A 19,852-nucleotide genomic window follows, 5' to 3' on the forward strand; every position below is an offset into this window, starting at 1 on the left:
CCCCAGTAACATAGATTTGTAAGGAAAAATTAATAATTCTGTTCAGCTCTTCTTGTTAGTACGAAATAATGTTCTGATCAATTTGGATCCAGACATTTGGTGGAATTTGCAGGCAAGAACACCTGGGAAATGGTCTGGATGGGGCCATCCTTAGTGTGTGTAGGGAGAAAATACAATCCATTTCCTCTAACCATTGTTGCCTTGTCAGCACAGGAATAAAATTTCAGCTCTTTCTGTAATCAAATGCCTCCCAGTAAAATGCATACATTTAAAAATGAAAAAAACCCAGACACCACAAGTTGTTCTGTTTTGCTTAGGGATATTTTAAATAAACCTGGACATCTGTGTCTGTAAGTGTGATGGGAGAGATTAGTCCTGCCAGTTACACAACATGTTTTGTGGATCAGCTTGCCTTGTGACAATTGACAGTGTTGTCCCTGCAGTGCTCTGGTAGATTTTATGACGTGAATGAAATGCTGTTCAATTTAAATAAGGTTTATTTTAGCATAACCAAAGAGGAAACAAGAAGGAACTGCTGTTGAGATCATAGGATATGATGCTTTTGAAAATGAACAGAACTTAAAAATACTGATGTGACACGATCAATGTGATCTAACAAGCGAACCTTTATTTCCTTGTTTCCAGCACAATTTATAACCCTTGTCCATGCCTGGTATGCCCTGATTGGCTACACTACAAACAACAACCCATAGTCCAACATGATTGACTACACTGCGAGTCACATTCACATACTTTCATACACGTCCACACCCATCTTCTTCAAGGAATTAAAACTGCGTCATTAATGGCGGCTGTATCTTGTCCTGCACTTGAAATTGTTTACATTCTCTGTAGTTCCAATGTGTCCCAGCCCAAGTTCTCTGGAAAGGCTGGATTGTTCACATGTCCCTTAGCTCGTAGATATCCTTCCACACTGATGCCTATTCAAATCTTTAAAAAAGATCCATGCCTGCAGACAACAAACAAAACATGAGAGGTTCTAAAAGAGGACATTTGTGTTACTGTGCCAACTTTAGCAACAAGCATTTCCTTTTCTTCTGAGAAAAGAAACAATAAGCCGTCATTTTTGTTTTACCCTTTGTAAACTCAAAAACTTTGAACGGGAAGGGAGATGCTGACTGTATGAATGACTGCTGTTTGTAGACAGAATAATTATTACAGAAGGAGTGATGGAAGGAGAGCAGTGCAAATCTAGAGTGAAATTCTTGTTTCCTTAAATGAAAGTTTACAGTATTTTGTAATAAGTGTTTCAGCCTAATTGAAATCAGTTAAGGATAAATGTAAAATTGAAAAAAAAAAAAAAAAAAAAGTAATAATTAAGATACTAAAGTCCTTTTTTCCAAAATGGAGATTAACTGGAATACTATTGAAAGTCAGTAGGAGTCAGACCTCTTAAAGCATGAAGACGAGACTGTCTTGCATTTAGTGTTGACTTCTGACTTTAACCTGGCCAGGGAAACTGGCATTGTGGATCTGGAGAATCTTTGAGAGGGTTTGAGTACAAATATATTTGAATTGTGGTACAGCGGCACGTATACAATCTACACAACTACCAAGTGTGCGATAGGTGTGACCTGCAACAGATGATGCATCTTGGTTTTCTCTATAACTTTGTAATTTTTATCTCTTCATGAATACTTTAGGGACTGACTTCACGGAGAGCAGGGTGAACACAAAGAGACCATTGAATGCTTGTAAGCAGAAAAACCAGTTCTGGATTTGGCTTTCTGCTTGTGTGCTTCAATTTGGAGGCCTAGGACCACTGGATATTTATTGGCTCTAATGGAAAGCTGTATGCATTACAGAGGTGGAACTGGTTAGATTTTTATAAAAATGTATATTGTTTAAAAGAGAGGCAGGTACTAACTCTCCTTGTAGTGCCAGGCATATAAGCACAAATAACATTGAGGTAATTTTTTTATTTCACAGTATCTTTATACAATATTTTTTGTCCTAGAAAAGATGGGTTTTTTGCTTTTGAGGTCTTTGCTGTTAAACTGGAGAGTGGTAAGAACTAGTAAAAGTTCAGAAATGCTCGTTGGCCTGCTATCCATCTCTTACATTGTTGAAAAATTCTCTCATATGTCTCCTCTCAAAGCCATGTCCTTGTTTCCTGCTTTGTCATGGGTGCTCCTCTTCTGTGTGGTATGGGTGATGCCCATCATCCACCTACTCACTTTCTGCTGACTCCTTGTTCACTCTTTTCCTCTTTATCTTTAGGAATCTCATGCACATAATAATTGCCTTACTAATTAGCACAGTAGAGCAGCAATCTCAGGGACATCCTTGTAATATTCCTGTCTCCTCAGCAGGAATACAGTTGTGATAGCAGCAGTGGTACAGCTGATAAGTCTGTGTGGTAATTCCTCAAGCAGAGACTAATTCCCTCGTAAACTGCAGGATGCAACTTTTAATTGAACGTAACCAGATGAGTTTAAGGAGAGAATTAATTTCATTTCCAAACAGTGAGGCAGAGAAGAAAATGCAGGCTTTAGCCAGTGCAGTTCCTGAAGAAAACAAATTGTCGGGGATCATATGGGTTCATTTGTATTTCTTTGGTGAGAGATAGCACATGTTTTGAGACCTTAAGGCTTGCAGAACTGGAGTTTCCATCCTTGTGTCTTTCATTGCTGCAGGTGCTGGAGACTCTTGTGACCAGAAACTTGCTGGGGATATGTTGGAAGGAATCTCTTTATCTGTGGGATTTTACAAAGTCAATCGATCCTGGTAGCATATTAATAAAGTTGCTTCACAGCAATGTTTGGTATTGCTTGTCTTAAAATTTTTGATCGAGTTGACTGTTGTATAGCACAGCTATAAATACAAGTTTGCCCAAGGTGTACGTTGGCTCTTTTTTGAGGAGAATTCTATTATATTTCCAAAGTCACAGATTCTTTTGAAATCCTGAACTCCTGAGTCCTGTATGAACAGGAGCACAGGCACTATATCCAGGGAGGTGATCACAGCACTCATTAGAACATAACCTGCTTTACTGTGACCAGTTTTGGTGCCCCAGCAGAAGAAAGACGTGGATAAATCAGAGAGGGTTCAGTGAAGGGTGCCCAGGATGGCTGGGGCTGGGTCAGTGGGCCTGCAGATACAGGCTGAGGGACCAGGGCTTGTTCAGCCTGGAGACGAGATGACTTTGGGGGGAAACTGAAGCCCCCCAGCATCTGCAAGGAGGTTATCAAAAGCACGGAGCCAGTCTCTTCAGAAGTGTGTGGTGGGAGGGCAAGAGACAAACACTGGAGATTGAAAGAAGAGAGGTTCAAACTGGATATAAGGAAAAAATCTCTGCCATGAGGATAGTCTGTCAATGGGACAGATTTTCCCAGAGAGGTTGTGCAGTCTCTGTCCTTGCAGGTTTTCAAGGCCCAACAGTCCTGAACAAGCTGGTCTGTCTCATAGCTCGAGCAGGAGGTTGGACTAGAGACCTCCTGAGCCCCCTTTCTGCCTGAACTGTCTTGTGGCCCTAAGAACCAGATGTAGTATGTTGTCATAGCTCTGACATGGGAGAGAGCTCGTGTAGTGATTGTAGTCCTCAGCCATTCTTTTTTAAAGCTTTGGATTTATCAGCAAATCAAATGTGTATTTTCTGTAAATGTTCAGTATTGCAGCAGTAGATTAAAGAGCAACCATTTGTCCAAGATTTGGTGCTTCCTTTAGAGGAGGAAATGGCTCAGCGAGGGACATGATGTTATGTGCTCTCCTGACCCAGGCAAAGTCTGTTCTGAATCAGAAAAGTCTGTTCCTGATGTTTCTTTTATGTCTGAAAACCACAAAATATTTGGTCTTCAAGGTCTCAATAATTTTAAAAACCCGTGTTCACTTATTGGCCTGGAAAGTGGCTGTTGTACTCTACTAAGCTTTGAATGTTCCAGAACACAGAACAGATTCCAACATTGAGTTAGGAAAGTTCACAACACTGTGTGCTGCTTTTTTGATTTCTTTTGATTTTTCTATTGCAATTCATTTATGTTTTATTTCCCTTCAGGTTAGCATCTAATCATCAGCAATATCTTCAATAGCAGGCACATTTCTGTTTCCAGGTTGCCCAAAACATATACTTCTCTTTTAACCTTCCTGTCTTTATTGAAGCGATCATATCTTGGTAGTCTTAATATAAATCCATAGCACAAGATCTGCTTTAGCTGTAAGAAAATATACTTAGATTTATTCATTATTACAGGTGATGTACTATGAGGTGGTTTCCTACAACATTTTACTAATTTGTTTTTTGTAAATGAGTGTTGTATATACTGTTTGCATTCTTGTGTTCACTTGCAGATGGAAAACAGGGACTGTAACATAGACTTCAGTCTCGCTTCTTAGTAAAGAGGTGGGAATGGTGCTCTCAAAGTGCCGTAGGAAGGATTCATGGGTCAGGATCACAAACTCCGTCTTGCTCCCCCTCCCTTTCAGAAGGCACTTGGTGGAGCCATATGAGCAGTGGCAGCCATGTGGACTGGGATGGGAGAATCAGGCATGCCGTGCTTGCCTTGGCTTCTCACCCTTGGATGAGCATCACATACCGCAGGCTCCATACCCTCACCTGCTCCGTGTGGATGTTCTAGGTTGGATGTCTTTTAGAGTCAAATCTAGAAGCCGATGGATATGAACAGTTGACATCATACAATCCACACGTTAACTGGTATATTTTTGTTTCAGAACAAAAACTGTGAAGATATATGCTGGAGAGAGAGAATTTTCCAAGATTATTATTTTGATGTGTGAGACAAGAGGGACAAAAGGCCTCTCCAGAGACTTTTCCATTGATTGGAAAGTGTTACAGATGTTATCAGATGAGGATGGTTGTAATATCTGAAAAGTGTAAGGAGCCTCATCCTCTTGGGAGTGTTGCAGGTAGTTTGCTTTGGTTTATGCTAGACCTGGAGGACAGGTAATGAGTATAAAGAAACAGTCCTGATACTTTTCAAGCAGAATATGTGAAGATGAAGGCTGGAACAAAGGGCTAATACCTGAAACCACAAGGACTCATGTGGCTTCTGACACCTTTGGAAACTGAGCTTACATTTAGCCCACCGATGAGGATGTGTGTGTTTTATGTAGTGTTTTTATCCTGAAGTAAATGGTGCCGGACAGTGTGAAAGCTGCTCACTTTGTGTTTCTGGCAGTATCAGAGAGAGCAAGGCTGCAGATGCTTGAAGGATGATCCTGCCTGCCAGAGGAACCTGGGCTGAGTCACAAATGAACCGCTGTTCGACAAGCTTGAGCATTCAGTGAGCCTGGGTTTGGGAAGTTTAATTAATTGATTCCTTAGTCTTCACTGTGTGTAATTTAACAAAGGTGTTGATGGGGAAATGTCTCCTAATATAAGCAGTGAGCAAACTGCAGCATTTTGTATCATGACAGTGATTGATTGCCGTTAACAAAAGATCATAAATATCTAAAGGGTGGGTATCAAGAGGATGGGGCCAGGCTCTTTTCAGTGGTGCCCGGTGATAGGACAAGGGGCAACGGGCACAGACTGGAGCACAGGAAGTTCTGCCTCAACAAGAGGAAAAACGTCTTTACCTTGAGGGTGACACAGCCCTGGAACAGGCTGCCCAGGGAGGTTGTGGAGTCTCCTTCCCTGGAGATATTCAAAACCTGCCTGGATGGAGTCCTGTGTAACCTACTGTAGGTGAACCTGATTTAGCAGGGGTGTTGGGCTAGGTGATTTGCAGAGGTTCCTTCCAACACTTACCATTCTGTGGTATGACTAGAAAATCAAGATTTCAGTAGTAGATGATGGGCTGGAAAATAAACTTACCAGAGGTTGAAAAATATTGTAGACAACTAGTGTATGACAGCAGTTTCTTCAGAGTACATGCCTGCCAAACTAGCTCATGAAGATATAGGGAAAAAGATAATTATTTAAACAGATGCATACTATATTTGCAGTATAGAAGTGAAGGGTAGCAAGCAAAAATACGTATTAAAGCAGTTGTTACATTTGAAATAGTGATTTAAGAAAGACTTTATTGTATATATTTAACATTTTTAACAAGTTAAAAACCAAACAAAGCACCAAACCTTCCATTTGTTAGCTGGAGTAGATTAAAAACTTTGCATTTGAAAACCAAGTAGGGATTGTACATACAAAGATAATTTGATAAAATGCAAATAAAATATTTTTTTTCCTTCAAAATTTCCATTGCTAACAGAATTTCATGTTAAATTTTCAAGCAAGATATTTTTAAGTATGCAGAAAATCTTAATGACTGGAACCAAAATCCCAGATAAAAATATACTGAGGATCTGGAACAGAGAATCTAAATTGGCACTTTTAACTGAGCTGAGACAAATTGAGATGATGGTTGCCATGCTTTCCTTCAGATTCGTTCCATTTCTAGTTGTCTTTCTGTTCCCTTGTTGTTATCCCAGATGTGTTTTCCATTTTTCCTCTTTTTAATTGAGCCCTTGTAATTTTGTGGCTGACCCAATCTTTGTCTTTCTCTCTGTGTTCTTGTATTGACGCAGAGCATTTTATATTTTAATTTTTTTTTTTTTTTTTCTGACTTGTCTTTCTGCAATTTAAAACCCTTCCTTTGTGTTACCAGCTGTTGGTTAATTAATACAGTCAAAAAGCATATTTTAATTTTTCCTGAAAGCCTTCAATTTTTTACCTGCTTCTGTCTCAGTAAACACCACCCCAGGTCACCTCGTTGTTACTAATAATCCTGGTTTACCTTTGCCTAAGGGCTTAGACATATAATCAAGTTACCAGAGCTTTAAAAAGTTATCATGAGTCAACCAAGTTGTGTTAATATCCACATGTGTGCTGCCAGTCTGAGACAAAAGTGAGGTGATTCAGGTTCATGCAGCTTGCAATCATTTCCTTGGTGTATATTTCTTCCTTTGACACCTGTGTCTGAGTTGTTCCACTGGCAACATCTTAGCTCTGTCACTGCTCTGACTTTTCCTTCCAGCTCAAAATCATCAATAATGTAATCCCATCCTCTAGATCCTATTAATTGTCTCAAAAAAATCAAATCCCATTTTTTTCTTCAGTTTGTGGGATTTTTTTGGTTTTTGAAGTTCTCAGTTATGTGATTATATAGTTGATAAAGCACGTTTTGATAAGCTAGGAGACCTCCGTCTATTTCTATCATTGCCCTCTTCTTCAAAAGCACTTTCTCTTGTTTTGTAGTGGGAGAATCTCTGTCAGAATATACAGAGCTACCAGATTATCCTCCTTCAGAGGCTTTCACAGAACTAATCTCTGCCATAATACATATAGAAAACTTACTTAAACAACAACCCACCATGGTTATGCAAGGGATGAGTCATAATGCTGGTATCGAATATTTAAAAGTGCTTTATTTTCTATTGCATTACTACTTTGATCCCTTTCTTATTCCTTTTTTTTTTTTTTTTTTGCTCTGCTCATATTCTCTCATCCTTTAGACGGCAAGTTCTTTTAAGCAGGGTTTGTCATCCACTTTGTGACTGTATAGTGCCTAGTACAATAGGGTCTCGAGTAGTTTTTCCTCTTAGATGGTTTTTGCAAAAAATGGTAAATGATTACAAACCAAAGCATCCCACAGATCTGAGGAAAGCTGAGCTCTGACTCTACAGGCTCAGTCGATCAGTCTGTCTGTCTGTTTGCTAACTAGGCTGAGCTCTGGAGCTGCCCTTTTGGAAACAATTTCCATATTGCCAAAGTTTTGCCAAAGAGTCACCACGAAAAGACTATCATTGCTCTAAAATTACCTACTCATGCTACTTTTTCTTAGCAAAACAACAGGAAAGCAAACATTTAGGCTAGTATCATGAAATGTGATGCAAATGTGTGGGGGTTATTTTGTGTTTCGCTGCTTTGTTTTTCCCTGCTAAAGTACCTGGTACAACTCTTTACCTGGTTCGTGAGTGCCAAAATCTAGGCTTCTGCAAACCCAAGGGCTATTTTAGAAAACTCTGCTTTCATCCAGCTGTCAACTGGATTAGCACCTCAGAAACCCATTAATGTCGAGCTGGGTGCTGTGACCAATCTTGCCAAAGTCATGTTAAGGGTAAAGAGAAGATTGGTTTCCTATATAATCTTTTTAATCACATTGCCACCCTAAAGCGCCCAGCTGTTCTAAAATTTCGTTCCTCCTGTTAGTTGAACATCCCCCATGGCTGCAGATGCCATAGCAATGCCCAATTAGCTCTAAACAACAACAAAATTCTGATCAGCATTGGTTTTGTTTTTAAATGCAAGCCTAGCAGAGGATTTCAGTGGCGACTGTAGGAGCTAGTAGCCTTCCTTGTATAGTAATTGTGGGAGAGCACAGTTTTACAGCGTTTAAGTATAAATGTGTGTGTAGTGGGCAAATGGCCAAGCACTGCAAGGCCCATGCCAAGGACCTGAGAGGACTAGGTTTGGCAGTTGCCAGGCTGTGATGTGTCCATGGCCCTTACACAAGGCATCAACAATTCCTGCTTGATATGCCCATAATATCCTTTTTCCTTTGTTAAAATGTATTTCTTCAGTTTGTCATACATGCCAAATGTACATGCCAAACAATTACTTTGAATTAATTTGGTCTTTCCACAAAAGCAATCTACTCTCGAATAATTAACTTCAATATAACACTGTATAGCACTCTCAGAGCAGCACTTTGTGCTTTCTTCAACATCATTCAAAATAATGACATTGCTCAGACATCTGGAGAAAACTTCATTGATAAGAAATTTTTGCATTCACCAGCTGTGGCCACTCCACCAAACTGAGGTCCTACTGATGATGCATTTGTGGGAGCGCTCTGATTTTCTGATTGCGTGGCTCATACATTGCAGGTCGGTCAGTTAATGATGAACAAGGACAATCTGCATTCCCTGTTGGGATATTATAATTTATCAATGTCAGAAGTTTTGCTTCATGCTGAATTTCAGCATTTCACATTTTGCCTTTTTTCTGAATCAATTTTAAAGATTTTAAGTGAAATAAAAATTTTGTGGAAATAGCCTTTCAACATTATTTTTCCTTTACCTTATTTTGTAGCACTCAAGAAGTGTTAGCGCATCACAAGGACATAATATACCATCTCAAATCATGTCCTAGCAGGACATGTGTTGTCATTACTATTTCAACAAGATTAGAAGATAAGCAGTTAGCAATATCTCTGTGTAAACTCTGAATATTGAAGTGAATTGTTCCTCTTATTGGCACAGTGAGGCCTGAGCTTTCCGTATTCAAAGTATAAATTAAATGAAGACATTAAGATATTTCTCCTTTTGGATTTAAAATTCTCTTCAGCATTAAATGAATGAAGAGATGAAAAATATATCTGGGAGAAGAATGCAGTATTATAAATGAGTACATGTAGATATATAATGTGCAGTTACATGTACTTCTTTATTCCTTGTAAAATCTGTTGTATGTTTGCTTACTGCTTCATGCCTTCATTTAATAAATAATAATGTAAAAAGTCTCTGCTTGAAGGAACTTGTTTGATCTTTCTAAGAGAACTGTTTTAGAATTTTCAGTAATTGGAAAGTTACCTGTCCTAATGATACCCAATTCATAAGAGGATTCCCCTGTTAAAGAGAGGCTCATGGTACTCAGAGGATCACTTTTATTTTTTATGAGGAAGAGATAGTATAAAGGCCATGACTGAAGTTGCGAGTGTAATGATGGCTATATTAACCCTGTGAGAATTCATTACAGCAACAGACCAAACACATGAACAGCTTTTACACTATGAATGTGACACTGCGGTCAGAATCTGTACTTAAGTTCCAACCGTACTGACCAACATTAAGCATGGGTACAGAAAACTAACAAGAAAAATAAGGGAGCTAGAGGCACCACCTCGTTTACCTAAGGAGCTTCTACATGCAGGTAAAGGAAAGTAATAAAAAAACTTCTTACTTGAAGAACTTGATCTCTTGAAGATGATTTACTTCTACAATACTAGAGAAGATAAGACATGTATGGTCTTGAAGAGAAAGGAGCTCAAATACGATCACATATGACCACTAACAGTATGAAAAGCATGTGTTGATATTATGAGAATACCTCATTGAAGCTGCTCTAATACAGTAAGTGGTAAGATAGTTGGTAAATATTTATCAAGCATGTTGTTAAAACAGGAAATTCTTTTTCAAACAAACTGGGTTTGTAAACCTGCCAAGTATGGAGGAAAAGAGAAGGAAAAAAGAATAGATGGGGTGATTATTAACATGACTTATCTCACTTTTATTAACAGTTTCCCATGAAAGATGAGGAATTGGGGGCTACAGTAGCATATATTACATACGGATATTACTGCAGCTCTTCCATATTGCAGTGGAAGGAGATGAAGACCTGCAGAATCTCAGAAAGGCTGCATTTCAGAAGCTCTTGGGAAAAGATCCATACTGTTCTCCAGACCAACCCCAAAACCTTGTGTAAACCAGTTTCCTTAGCTGTAATGAATGGACAATGCATGTCCACTTGGCCCTATTTTCCTTAAATAGTCAAGGTATTTCCAGTATAATTTCATCATAGTTTTTATTTTAGTTGGAATTCTTTTTCGTCTTAAAGTGGTTGAATATGTTCTTGCTTGTATAAAAATACTCAGTAATTTATAAACTTAGTTAATTGTAGTTGTATGCTCCCCCTTTTCCTGGATCGTCCCGGTGTCAGGTTTTGAGATTTTTTTCTGTATTCAAGAACCGAAGAAGCTCCTAACTTCTGCTTTCCACAGAAAATTCACATGACCATGTCTGTTCCACTGGGAAAATAATTGTAATGTTGAGTTTGATTCATGCGATTTGTCAATACAATTAAAATAAATAGAATCATTATGATTTTTTGGATGTGTGTTGGGACTGTGGCCAACACAAGACGTGACCAGCACTGTAAATGATCTCTGTGGCCTGGAAGATGAAATTCCAATTTTAGCAATTCCGGTCTGACCCAAAAGGCATTTTGCCCCCTTAGGGGACATAGGAATTACATTTTTGTGCTTCGTAACTGTTTTTTTTAATAGGGTGAGGACCAGCATCCCTTCTGGAAAGCAGAATATTAGAGAAATAGTAGGTAAGTAAAAGTGATGCTCTGCCACTTGGTCAGTGGAAAATATGAGGCGTTCACCATGGAAGTGCTGTAGAAAGCTAACACCCATAGTGTCCTTCGTGCGATTACCCTGTCAGGCTTAATGGCTGGTTTGTTTTCCTCTTATTTAAAGGTAGTGTTGCTTTGGCGTTGGTTTATGACACCGTGTCTCGCTTGGTGGCAGAGTGGCACCGAGGAACTGCAGCACTAGTGGGGGAGGGTTTGGACGTGCCCTTTCTGGAGAGGGTTGAGTGTTGGGGGATACCAGAGTGTCCTGGGGGCTGGTGCTCTGGGGGCAGGGGGGTTCATCACAGTCTCAGCTTTCCTTAATGCTGTGGTGACATCAATGGCTTTGACCAAAGGCCACTTTTCTGTCAACCACAATAGGATTTAAACTCTGCACTAAACTTCTGTCTGCTTGTTGCTACCCGTCTTTTGCTAGTGTTTCCTGTGAGGAGCTGTGCCAGAAGTTGTGGCAAAGGGAAATTTTAAAGACTAGCCAAATTTGAAAGGCTCTGGGGAGGTTACAGGGACTCTGGGTATTTTTGTAATGGACAACATTTAAAAAAAAAAAAAAATCAAGAAAAGTTTGAGTGCATTTTGTTTTATCTTCTGCACCTTTTGCTTTAGCTCAGTAGACATTTTACTTTTGGAAGATCACTGTAACATAGCAGATGTATTTGGACTCCTGTAAGCAAAGTATCCTTCAGAGAGTAATTTTCTTTGTGTCAGTTCAAAGACAGCTTATTAAACTCTATGTTGTAACTATATGGCCTTCAGGAAAGGAAAAAGAAAAACATTTGGAAAGCTAAAAAAATTTACCTTTATTTTAAACTGTCAGTTTAGTGACAACTATTGTTTACTGTAATAGTGGTTAAATGTAGGCTGCTGCATTGCTTGCAAGGGGGAAATTTTGTTATTACACAGACGCAAACCAGGGCACGGTTTGGCCCTTCCAGGGACATGCTGACACTATGACGTGTGCACGACCACTGTTCCCAGCTGTGATCTCCATTCTCTATTTTTCTCGTGACTGTGAATCTATATCAAAGGCAGGTGCTGCAGTCAGTGACAGGGATCTTTTACAACTAGAATGTTGCATGTCTGTCAGTGAATTGTAAATGCCCTGGATAACTGTGCTTTATCATGTTATTCCCGTGTCAGTTTATGAAAGGATAGAGGGTGACTCTGAAAAGCAGAATATAGAAATTCAGTGTTTTGTTTGGCTTTTGCCGTATTAGAATCTAGTATTTATGTGTCAAGTGGTATGTTGCAGTTGTTCTTTGCTTCTTTCCTCTGCTAATGTCAGCAAAATATAAGCAGTAACTAGGGGGTTAAATTCCTGCTCAACAGGCATATTTCTGGATTCACGTTTTTTGTAAGAGAGCTCGGAGTGGAGCTCAGTGCTCTGCAGTGGAGAGAACCGCTGCGTGACAGAACGGAGCGTCCGCAGGAAACATGTCTCGCAGCAGACATACGTGACGGGAATGAGACGCTGTACCAGCTCTCCCAGTTTCACAGGGACCTTGCGTTTTCCAGCTGTTTACCCTTGAGATGTAAAATGGCAATTTGGCATAGGCTAACAGCCCGGCATGATGTGAGCATCTGCGTAAAAGGCTGCACATATGGAGCATGCCCAGTGCTATGAACAGCCTGTTACCCCACCCCCAGCCAATCTAGGAAGAGATGAAATGAACTTTGCACTTGCAAATGTCACTGAATACATTTTGCACAGGATTTTAAAAGGTTCTCTTATAAGCACTATTTTTAACAGCCAAATCCACCCCCCGAAACAGAAAGGAAAAAAGCCCTAGGTATTTTTCTGTGATCGATCTCAGTTTATGATCAGCTGAAGCATCTCTCACAACATTTACCTGAAGCCTGGTTTATTTTACGTTTTTATGATTCAAGTAGAGATTTTTGGAGGTGGTGTGGATTTTTTTGGGGTTTTTTTTTGGGAATTTTTTAATTTATTTTTTTTTTCTACTGGCATGAGAAAATTTGAGAATTTAATTGCAGTAGAATACTTGGAAACAGTGAGGCTGCAAGCCTGAAAGGCAGAGGGAAGAGAAGGAAGGCTCTCACAGCAGAGCATGGATAGGAAAGGAGCAGTGATTCTGCGGTGCTTAGTGTGCACATGTTTTACGAGATCAGTGCCGGGCGCTGCAGCTGCGGACAATAACTGAGCTGTCTGGCTAATGAAGGCCACCTGGATCAGGCTTCTGAAAAGAGCCAAAGGAGGACGTCTGAAGAATTCTGATATCTGTGTAAGCCCTGCGTTTTCATTATCAGCATGTATTATATGTACTGCAGAGAGGGAGAGAGAAGGAGCCAGTGAGGAGAGGACAGTTGTTTTTATTCTGATTGAATTAGCAGAACTCTATTTTGTATGCAGGGAGATGCAGAGGGAAAGCAGAGCTGTCATTATTTATAGAGCTGTTCTGGCATTGTGGCTGCTTCCATTGTGGTGATATGGGGACATGTGTTGAGTCCAGACAGGTTTTATTAATTGGAAGTTGATTTGTGGTCATTTGCATGTTTTGCTGAAGGGCAGAGATGGATCTGAGCCATTCGCAGTTCTGATGGGGAAAGTGTGTCAGGTAAAGAGGTTGCCCTAAAATAAAAATAGATAGCAGAAGTTAAATCTATTAGCAGTGGTACTGTGTAATGGTAATTATTGATACTGAATTTGCATTTTGATTCGAAAAAGTCCGTTTCCTTGCTAATACTGTCACTGTTTGGAGTTTTAATTTTTATGTAGCCATCGTTGAAGCTGCTGTATGTCCTTCAGCCCTGCACTGCACCACTGCTGTAACTCTACAGAGCAACTGCCTCTGCTTGCTGAAAAGCACACAAATAAGAGCACGAGGATGGTGCAGGAAATAAAACACTGGGGAAGACACCTGCACTTTTGGAAAGTTTCCAGGAGAAAACGTTTACCTAGACATGACTTTTCTAAGTGACTTTCTCTTTTGGGCAGTTACTCTCTTTTCAGGGACACATAAGTAAGAGAAAAGACGAGCTGCATGACTGCTTCTACTTTTTCTTCTTTTGAACACTGAAACAACTTGTGACATTATTTTTCCTTTTCTTCTGCAGGGTTCGGCGGACTCCTACACCAGCCGTCCATCCGATTCAGATGTATCTCTGGAAGAAGACAGGGAAGCAGTGCGGAGAGAGGCAGAGCGCCAGGCCCAGGCACAGCTGGAAAAAGCAAAGGTAAGGTGTTACTTCATGTCACACAATCATTAAATGTTCAGCTTGAAAGGACTGTCATCTCATCCATTAATGTTTTTAATGAGCTAACATATAGCATAAAACGTCTTATAAAGATTTTCCTGACAACAGTGGAAAATATGTTTTCCAGGAAAAATAACTTAGAATCAGTTTTCCATAAAAGGCATTTGACTGGCTTGCATATTTCAGAATATCTTACTTAAATGTGTACATTTTTTTCAGTATTGAATATGCCCATTTGTTTGCAGTGTATAGGGTCAGAGCTTTGCGTTCTTACTGAAGATGTTTGTGGAAGTTTGCCCGTGGATTGCTATGGCACTCAAAACTTACAGTGCTAGAAATCAGCCCTCAAAGATCCTGTTCATTTTCTTTCAGTGAAGCATCGGTCTTTAGAAGCCATATGTAAACAGGGAGAATATGTTACAAAGGTCTTTTTTGTCTGAAGACTTCAGTGGCTTGCTTTACAGTTTGTGTGTTAAATGGCCCCGTGAGTAATATGCTGGAGGATTGTTAAGGTTTCTCCTATCTCCGTACTCCTGCCAGATAGTGACAGTTTAGTAAGGAAATAATAAATGAGCTTTGGGTTCTCGCAGTATGTTTATATATTTTCCACAAGATGCATTTCGAATTGTGAGTGTTTTACCAGTGAAAGGGTATGGGCTTGTTTTTCTTTAATCCATGCTGTTTCTTTAAATACTTTGCACCTGTAAAAATCATGCTCATCTTATTTGTTATCACTTATTTATCACATTGTTCCAGTTTTTCTTTTTTGTATGCTATCTACCAGATCTTGGTGTTACCATGGTTTTCCAAGATCTGTTTTCCTTTTTCATTTCTCATACTTAAATATTTAAATACACCATTGAGATCCCTCTTCAGATCTACCTGATCTACATTTCTCTCTCACTTTCTCTCGAGCTCCCTTCCTCCATCTTGCCTTGTTTTTTATTTTCCTATCTCCCTTCCGTCTCCCATTCTGTTTCCTTTCCTGCTGCCAGCTTTGCCCCTGCCCATTTACACCACCTGTTTTACAAGGGTTCTTCAGAAATTCAGGAGTCCAGATTGTTGAATGATGCACCTGGTGGTATGGCGAGGGCCAGCTCCGTAAATAACGCAGTACTATAATGCACACGCAGACAGCTTTGTAGGGCCAGGGAACTTGAACAGAGAAGCCAGAGGTGTTTTTTGGAAAGTGTAATTGTTAACTGGTATTTAATAAGAGCTCCTAAAGCAGCTTTTTAATGAGCTGCTGGAATTTGCTAGCCATAGGAACATCTCTTCGAAGTTGGGTCTTGCTGTCCTGAGATCAGTATAGCACAAACCTGAGAGAAGCAGCCCACTTCTTCCCTTCCGCCTGGTGTCTTAGAGATGCTGCTGATCGTAATCGGGAGTTTCAGTTATATCAGGGTTGCTTTTTGCTGGTTTGAGATGTCTTTGCTCCTAGGAAAGACAATAAAATCTGCCCTGAAATTCAGGTGAAATGTTGAATTTAATCGGTAAATGCACAGTCTTTAAAAGAAAGAGTCGATGTAATAATATCTTGCAGACTAATCAGGGTAGCAGTGCAGCACTTGCTGCTGAACTGATGCATCTCTTAGTGATGAGTAAATCCATGCGAGTGTTGCTATGGGAATTTGGCTTACTGATGCTGGCTTGAATGCACGGACAGCCCTTATGTAATATTCATGACCTCTAGCACAGCTGCCATTGTAGTTTGTAGAGGAACTGCTAGCAGACCCTGGCTATTTAAAACTGTATTTCTGTACATCAAAGCAATGTTCTCACTCCAGCTGGCATAAGATTTAGTCTCTAGGTCTGACACCATCTGAGACTGTAAGACAACTTGTGGACAGTCAAAGTAGCAAAGGCACTGCTAGAATCAACCTGCTGTAACAATGGGTAATTCGAATCATATAGAAAACACAAAATGAATTATTTAAATCATTTGTGCTTTAAAATGGATTAAAGCTGGTAATACATTAGCATTTTTTCTGAGTCAAAAAACATCCTGGGCTGTAAGGTATGGAAGTAATTTTGTGTAGAGGCTATAACAGTGTAATATTTAATTTGGTGTAATATTTAAATTATTAATATTAAATAAAATATTACATGCATTTGGTGCTTATGTTTGAAATAAATGTTTAAAAGGATGTAAATTAGGCCTAACCCAGTAGAACTAAAATAGGACAGGCTGTGCTTCTCTGCCTTTATTGGTGATTCAGTCCACCTCCCTGAAACTCAGTAAAATTAATGAAGCAGTAACTGCTGGTGGTGCCTGGCTCCGGTGTGCCCCAGACCTGTTTCCTGCAGCAGCAGGTTTTGCTGCTCTCTCCAGGGCTGCCTCGCTGTTGCCCCAACGAGCGATCTGGCAGAGCCAAGTGATGTAGCTGCTTCAACTTTTAATATTCTGAGTGGAAGTGTTGATCCTAAATAAAGTCATTACAATCGTATTTTTCAGAGGAACTAGAAGATGATGACATACATGAATAATGCAGCGGTGGAGGGAAAATGATAGTGAATTAAGGGTAGATAAAAAAAACACATGTTGAACTGTGTCACGCAGCTAATGAAAACAGTTTAATGACATCCATTTTCCTTCCTTACAGCTAGGGAAAACACCTTAAACTGAAGAGAAAAATATAGTAATAAGGCACACAACGGCAAATTGTTAGGAGGATTTTAAGATTTTTAAATTTGGATTTTGGTGGATTCTAAGGGTTTGTGTTACATGAAGCCGGAATATAATATGCATATCTGATACATAACTAAACAAGGAAACTAAAAACAAAAAAGCTTGTAAGAAAATACACGTTCTGAGAATTTTAAGAATTTATTTATTTTATACAAGCACTGCTTCTCTGGAAAATGGTTAAGCATATTTTGCTGACTCACTTTGGCACATGACTTACTGTAAGGAATGTGGGGCCACGGGCACATGTTCAAAGTCGTCCAGGGATGAAAAATTAATAGGCAACTGCTGAGGCTACCTGCAGGCCAGCAGCTCACCCTAAGGGCAACAGCTCTGCAAATGAAGCTGTTAAGCTCAAAGCTGAGATGAAATGTACTCGGTTTAGCAATACAAATGCAGAAAGGTTTTTTGTTTTGTTTTGTTTCTTAAATAGGAAATAAAGTATTTCAAGGCATTGAGGATTTCCTTGGTATCCTCTTTGTGGTCCATAGCATGTGGCTGTCTCTAGGATAAAGAGGACCTGTGTTGTGGCTGAGTAGGGCATGCTAACAATGCCCCGCTGTAAGGGCTTGTATTGGTATTTTACTGACCTTCCTATTTCCATAAAAACATTAATCTTAAGCAGTCACAAGTCAAAAAATACATAAGAAGCCCAATGACATTAATGGCTTTTAGTGTTAATATTTTTAAAATTGTCACTTCTACAGAAAAAGCTTTTTAGTTTTGAAGGGTAAGGATTAAAAAGAAATTATAGTAAGCATGTTTTTTTGTCCATTCCTTACAAGCATTCCTTACAAGCATCCCTTACGAGTATTTCATTAGTTATCCCTTAAAACACTGCACCAAGCGAGAGGGATGAGATCAAAGAAAAACTGTCAGCTGCAAGTATTAGTGAGACCTTTAAATTCATTGCTATATGAGCTAGAGTTTGTACATAAGAAAGGGGACTTCAATAATGATTTTTGGCCCTCGCCAGTGCTGGTAAAATCAGTTCAAATATTCCATCAATTTATTTTGCCTCAAGCACAGAATATGTTATAAACTAGTTTTTGACTGAAATACAGTTAGTCAGGTGATCTGTAAACCTCTTTCTTCTCTACTGCAAGAGTAACTTCTTTCTCCTCTTCAGTCTCTTCAAATTTTTAGATTTTGCCTCTTTTTTTTTTCTCCCATGGCTTTAGACCTTCTTATGCAGAGACAATTTTCAAATGAGATCTATAGAATATTTTCAGCATTTTCAAAAATGGATTTTTTTTTTTCCAGTTATTTCTAATACATTGGGCACGAAAGTGCCAGTTAATAATCCAGGTTCTTTTTCTCACATGGGACTAAGGTACAGCCCTGTGCTTTTCATTCTCTGTTAAGAATTGTTTTCAACATCCTTTGGTCCTGAAACTTCTTAAACGGCTGTCAAAGTCAGACTGTGGCCTTCCAGAAGTCAATAATTCTGTCCATAATAGGAAATCTCAGTTCCTCTCAGCTCTGTTTTGTTTGCACTCCACCTAATGCTCTACTGCCGGCAACCTTTTAGGAGTTTGTTAAAACCTGAAATATCCATAGTCCTTGTTTAAAATGTCATTTAAATCGTTTTTACGGTAAGATGCTGAACCACTGAAATTTTGATACCAGACACACCTTTGCTGGTTCTTAGGCAGTAACATAAGCTGTTGTGTTTTGGTTTCTTGATGTGTGCTGTCGTAGTGGTGATAGCTTGTGACTGTGCATAATAATAATGCAGTGTCTTGAGCCTCCGTGCATGGGCTAGGGAACACAGCTTTGGAATCTGTAGCAGGCTGGGATAATGCCTGCATATCCCTGCAAGGCTGAAGGCATGAAAAAGCTTGTCAGATGTAATTATACAGCACAGTGTGCCAAGACTAGTTGTTTAAGTATTTATTCACTCTCAGACATGTTTCACAGCCTCTGAATGACCCCATGCTGCTAGCAGGCAGCTGCAAAGCTAGTTAAGGTATGTCTGCTTAAGCAGCAGTTGCATTTTTGACAGTGCAGAAGTGCCCATCACCTTGACGTACATCCTTATATTATGTCAGCTTGTTCCATCATGGAGACTTTGTTTTCTCAGTTATGAGAACATCGTGATGCTGAGCAGTACCCAAAGCCGTAGCAACATAGGGTAGTACTTTGTGTCAGCTGTTGTATATGGTAATATATTTTGCATTGATTTCTTCTGATTTGCCCTTTTGTTTTAGAATACTTCCATTGCATGTTATCATTTAGATAGCTAATGTTGCGTGTCAGAGTTGCTGGGATTACATGGGAGCTGGCACAGTGGTCTAGCTGGAAACGAGCTGTTGATCCGAAAGTACAGTTGCAAATCTGGTTGTTGCTTAGCTGCAGGTGAGTTCTGCATTGCTGGATCTGCTTGACTCAGGTTACAAGATACTCTTTTTCTTCATTTTCTTTATTTCTGCTGCTTTTTCTTAGGACTGTAACAATGGGACGTAGAGCAGCTGCCTTTTTGCTGCTGTCTGTGACCTATAGCTTTCTTCTTGTTTATATTAATGATAAACAATTCATGATGTCTTCAATTTAAGTGTATACACTTGTTCTACACTAGTGCCTGTCATTATGTTGGTTATTCCCCCGAACAGTTTATCCGCGTTCACTGTTGAGCTGTATTGTTCAGGGACTGGAATTGTTTTTTCCAGCAGGGTCTCATGTAACCTGGAATCAAATACTCCAGAAATAGTACCCTCTCTAATTAAAAAACATCTGTCATCGTCCACTCATACTGTGATTCCTGAGTGATCAAATCTGTTTCCTAAGTATCGTTTCCTCTTCTTCTTGGGTGTCTGATTAGAAAAAAATGAGTGGAGGGATAGTAACACAGCCTAAATTTAGCTAGCTAACTGTAGGTA

General features: G+C 39.5%; 1 protein-coding gene across 8 annotated transcripts in view; it reads left to right on the forward strand.

Annotated features, from left to right (window-relative positions):
* CACNB2 (calcium voltage-gated channel auxiliary subunit beta 2) overlaps positions 1-19,852 on the forward strand; it is a 250,102-nt gene that overhangs the window by 155,222 nt on the left and 75,028 nt on the right. For 6 of the 8 annotated variants that reach the window (XM_086466817.1, XM_086466818.1, XM_086466822.1 and 3 more), the window contains exon 3: positions 14,147-14,266. In XM_086466817.1, the coding sequence (XP_086322943.1) occupies positions 14,147-14,266 (120 nt within the window). Of the gene's footprint in view, positions 1-13,245; positions 13,315-14,146; positions 14,267-19,852 lie in introns of those variants that run through there. The other 2 variants (XM_086466824.1, XM_086466825.1) reach the window with 1 other exon arrangement.

Source organism: Leptosomus discolor, chromosome 6, assembly GCF_034619465.1.
Source record: "Leptosomus discolor isolate bLepDis1 chromosome 6, bLepDis1.hap2, whole genome shotgun sequence".
Lineage (NCBI taxonomy): Eukaryota > Metazoa > Chordata > Aves > Leptosomiformes > Leptosomidae > Leptosomus > Leptosomus discolor.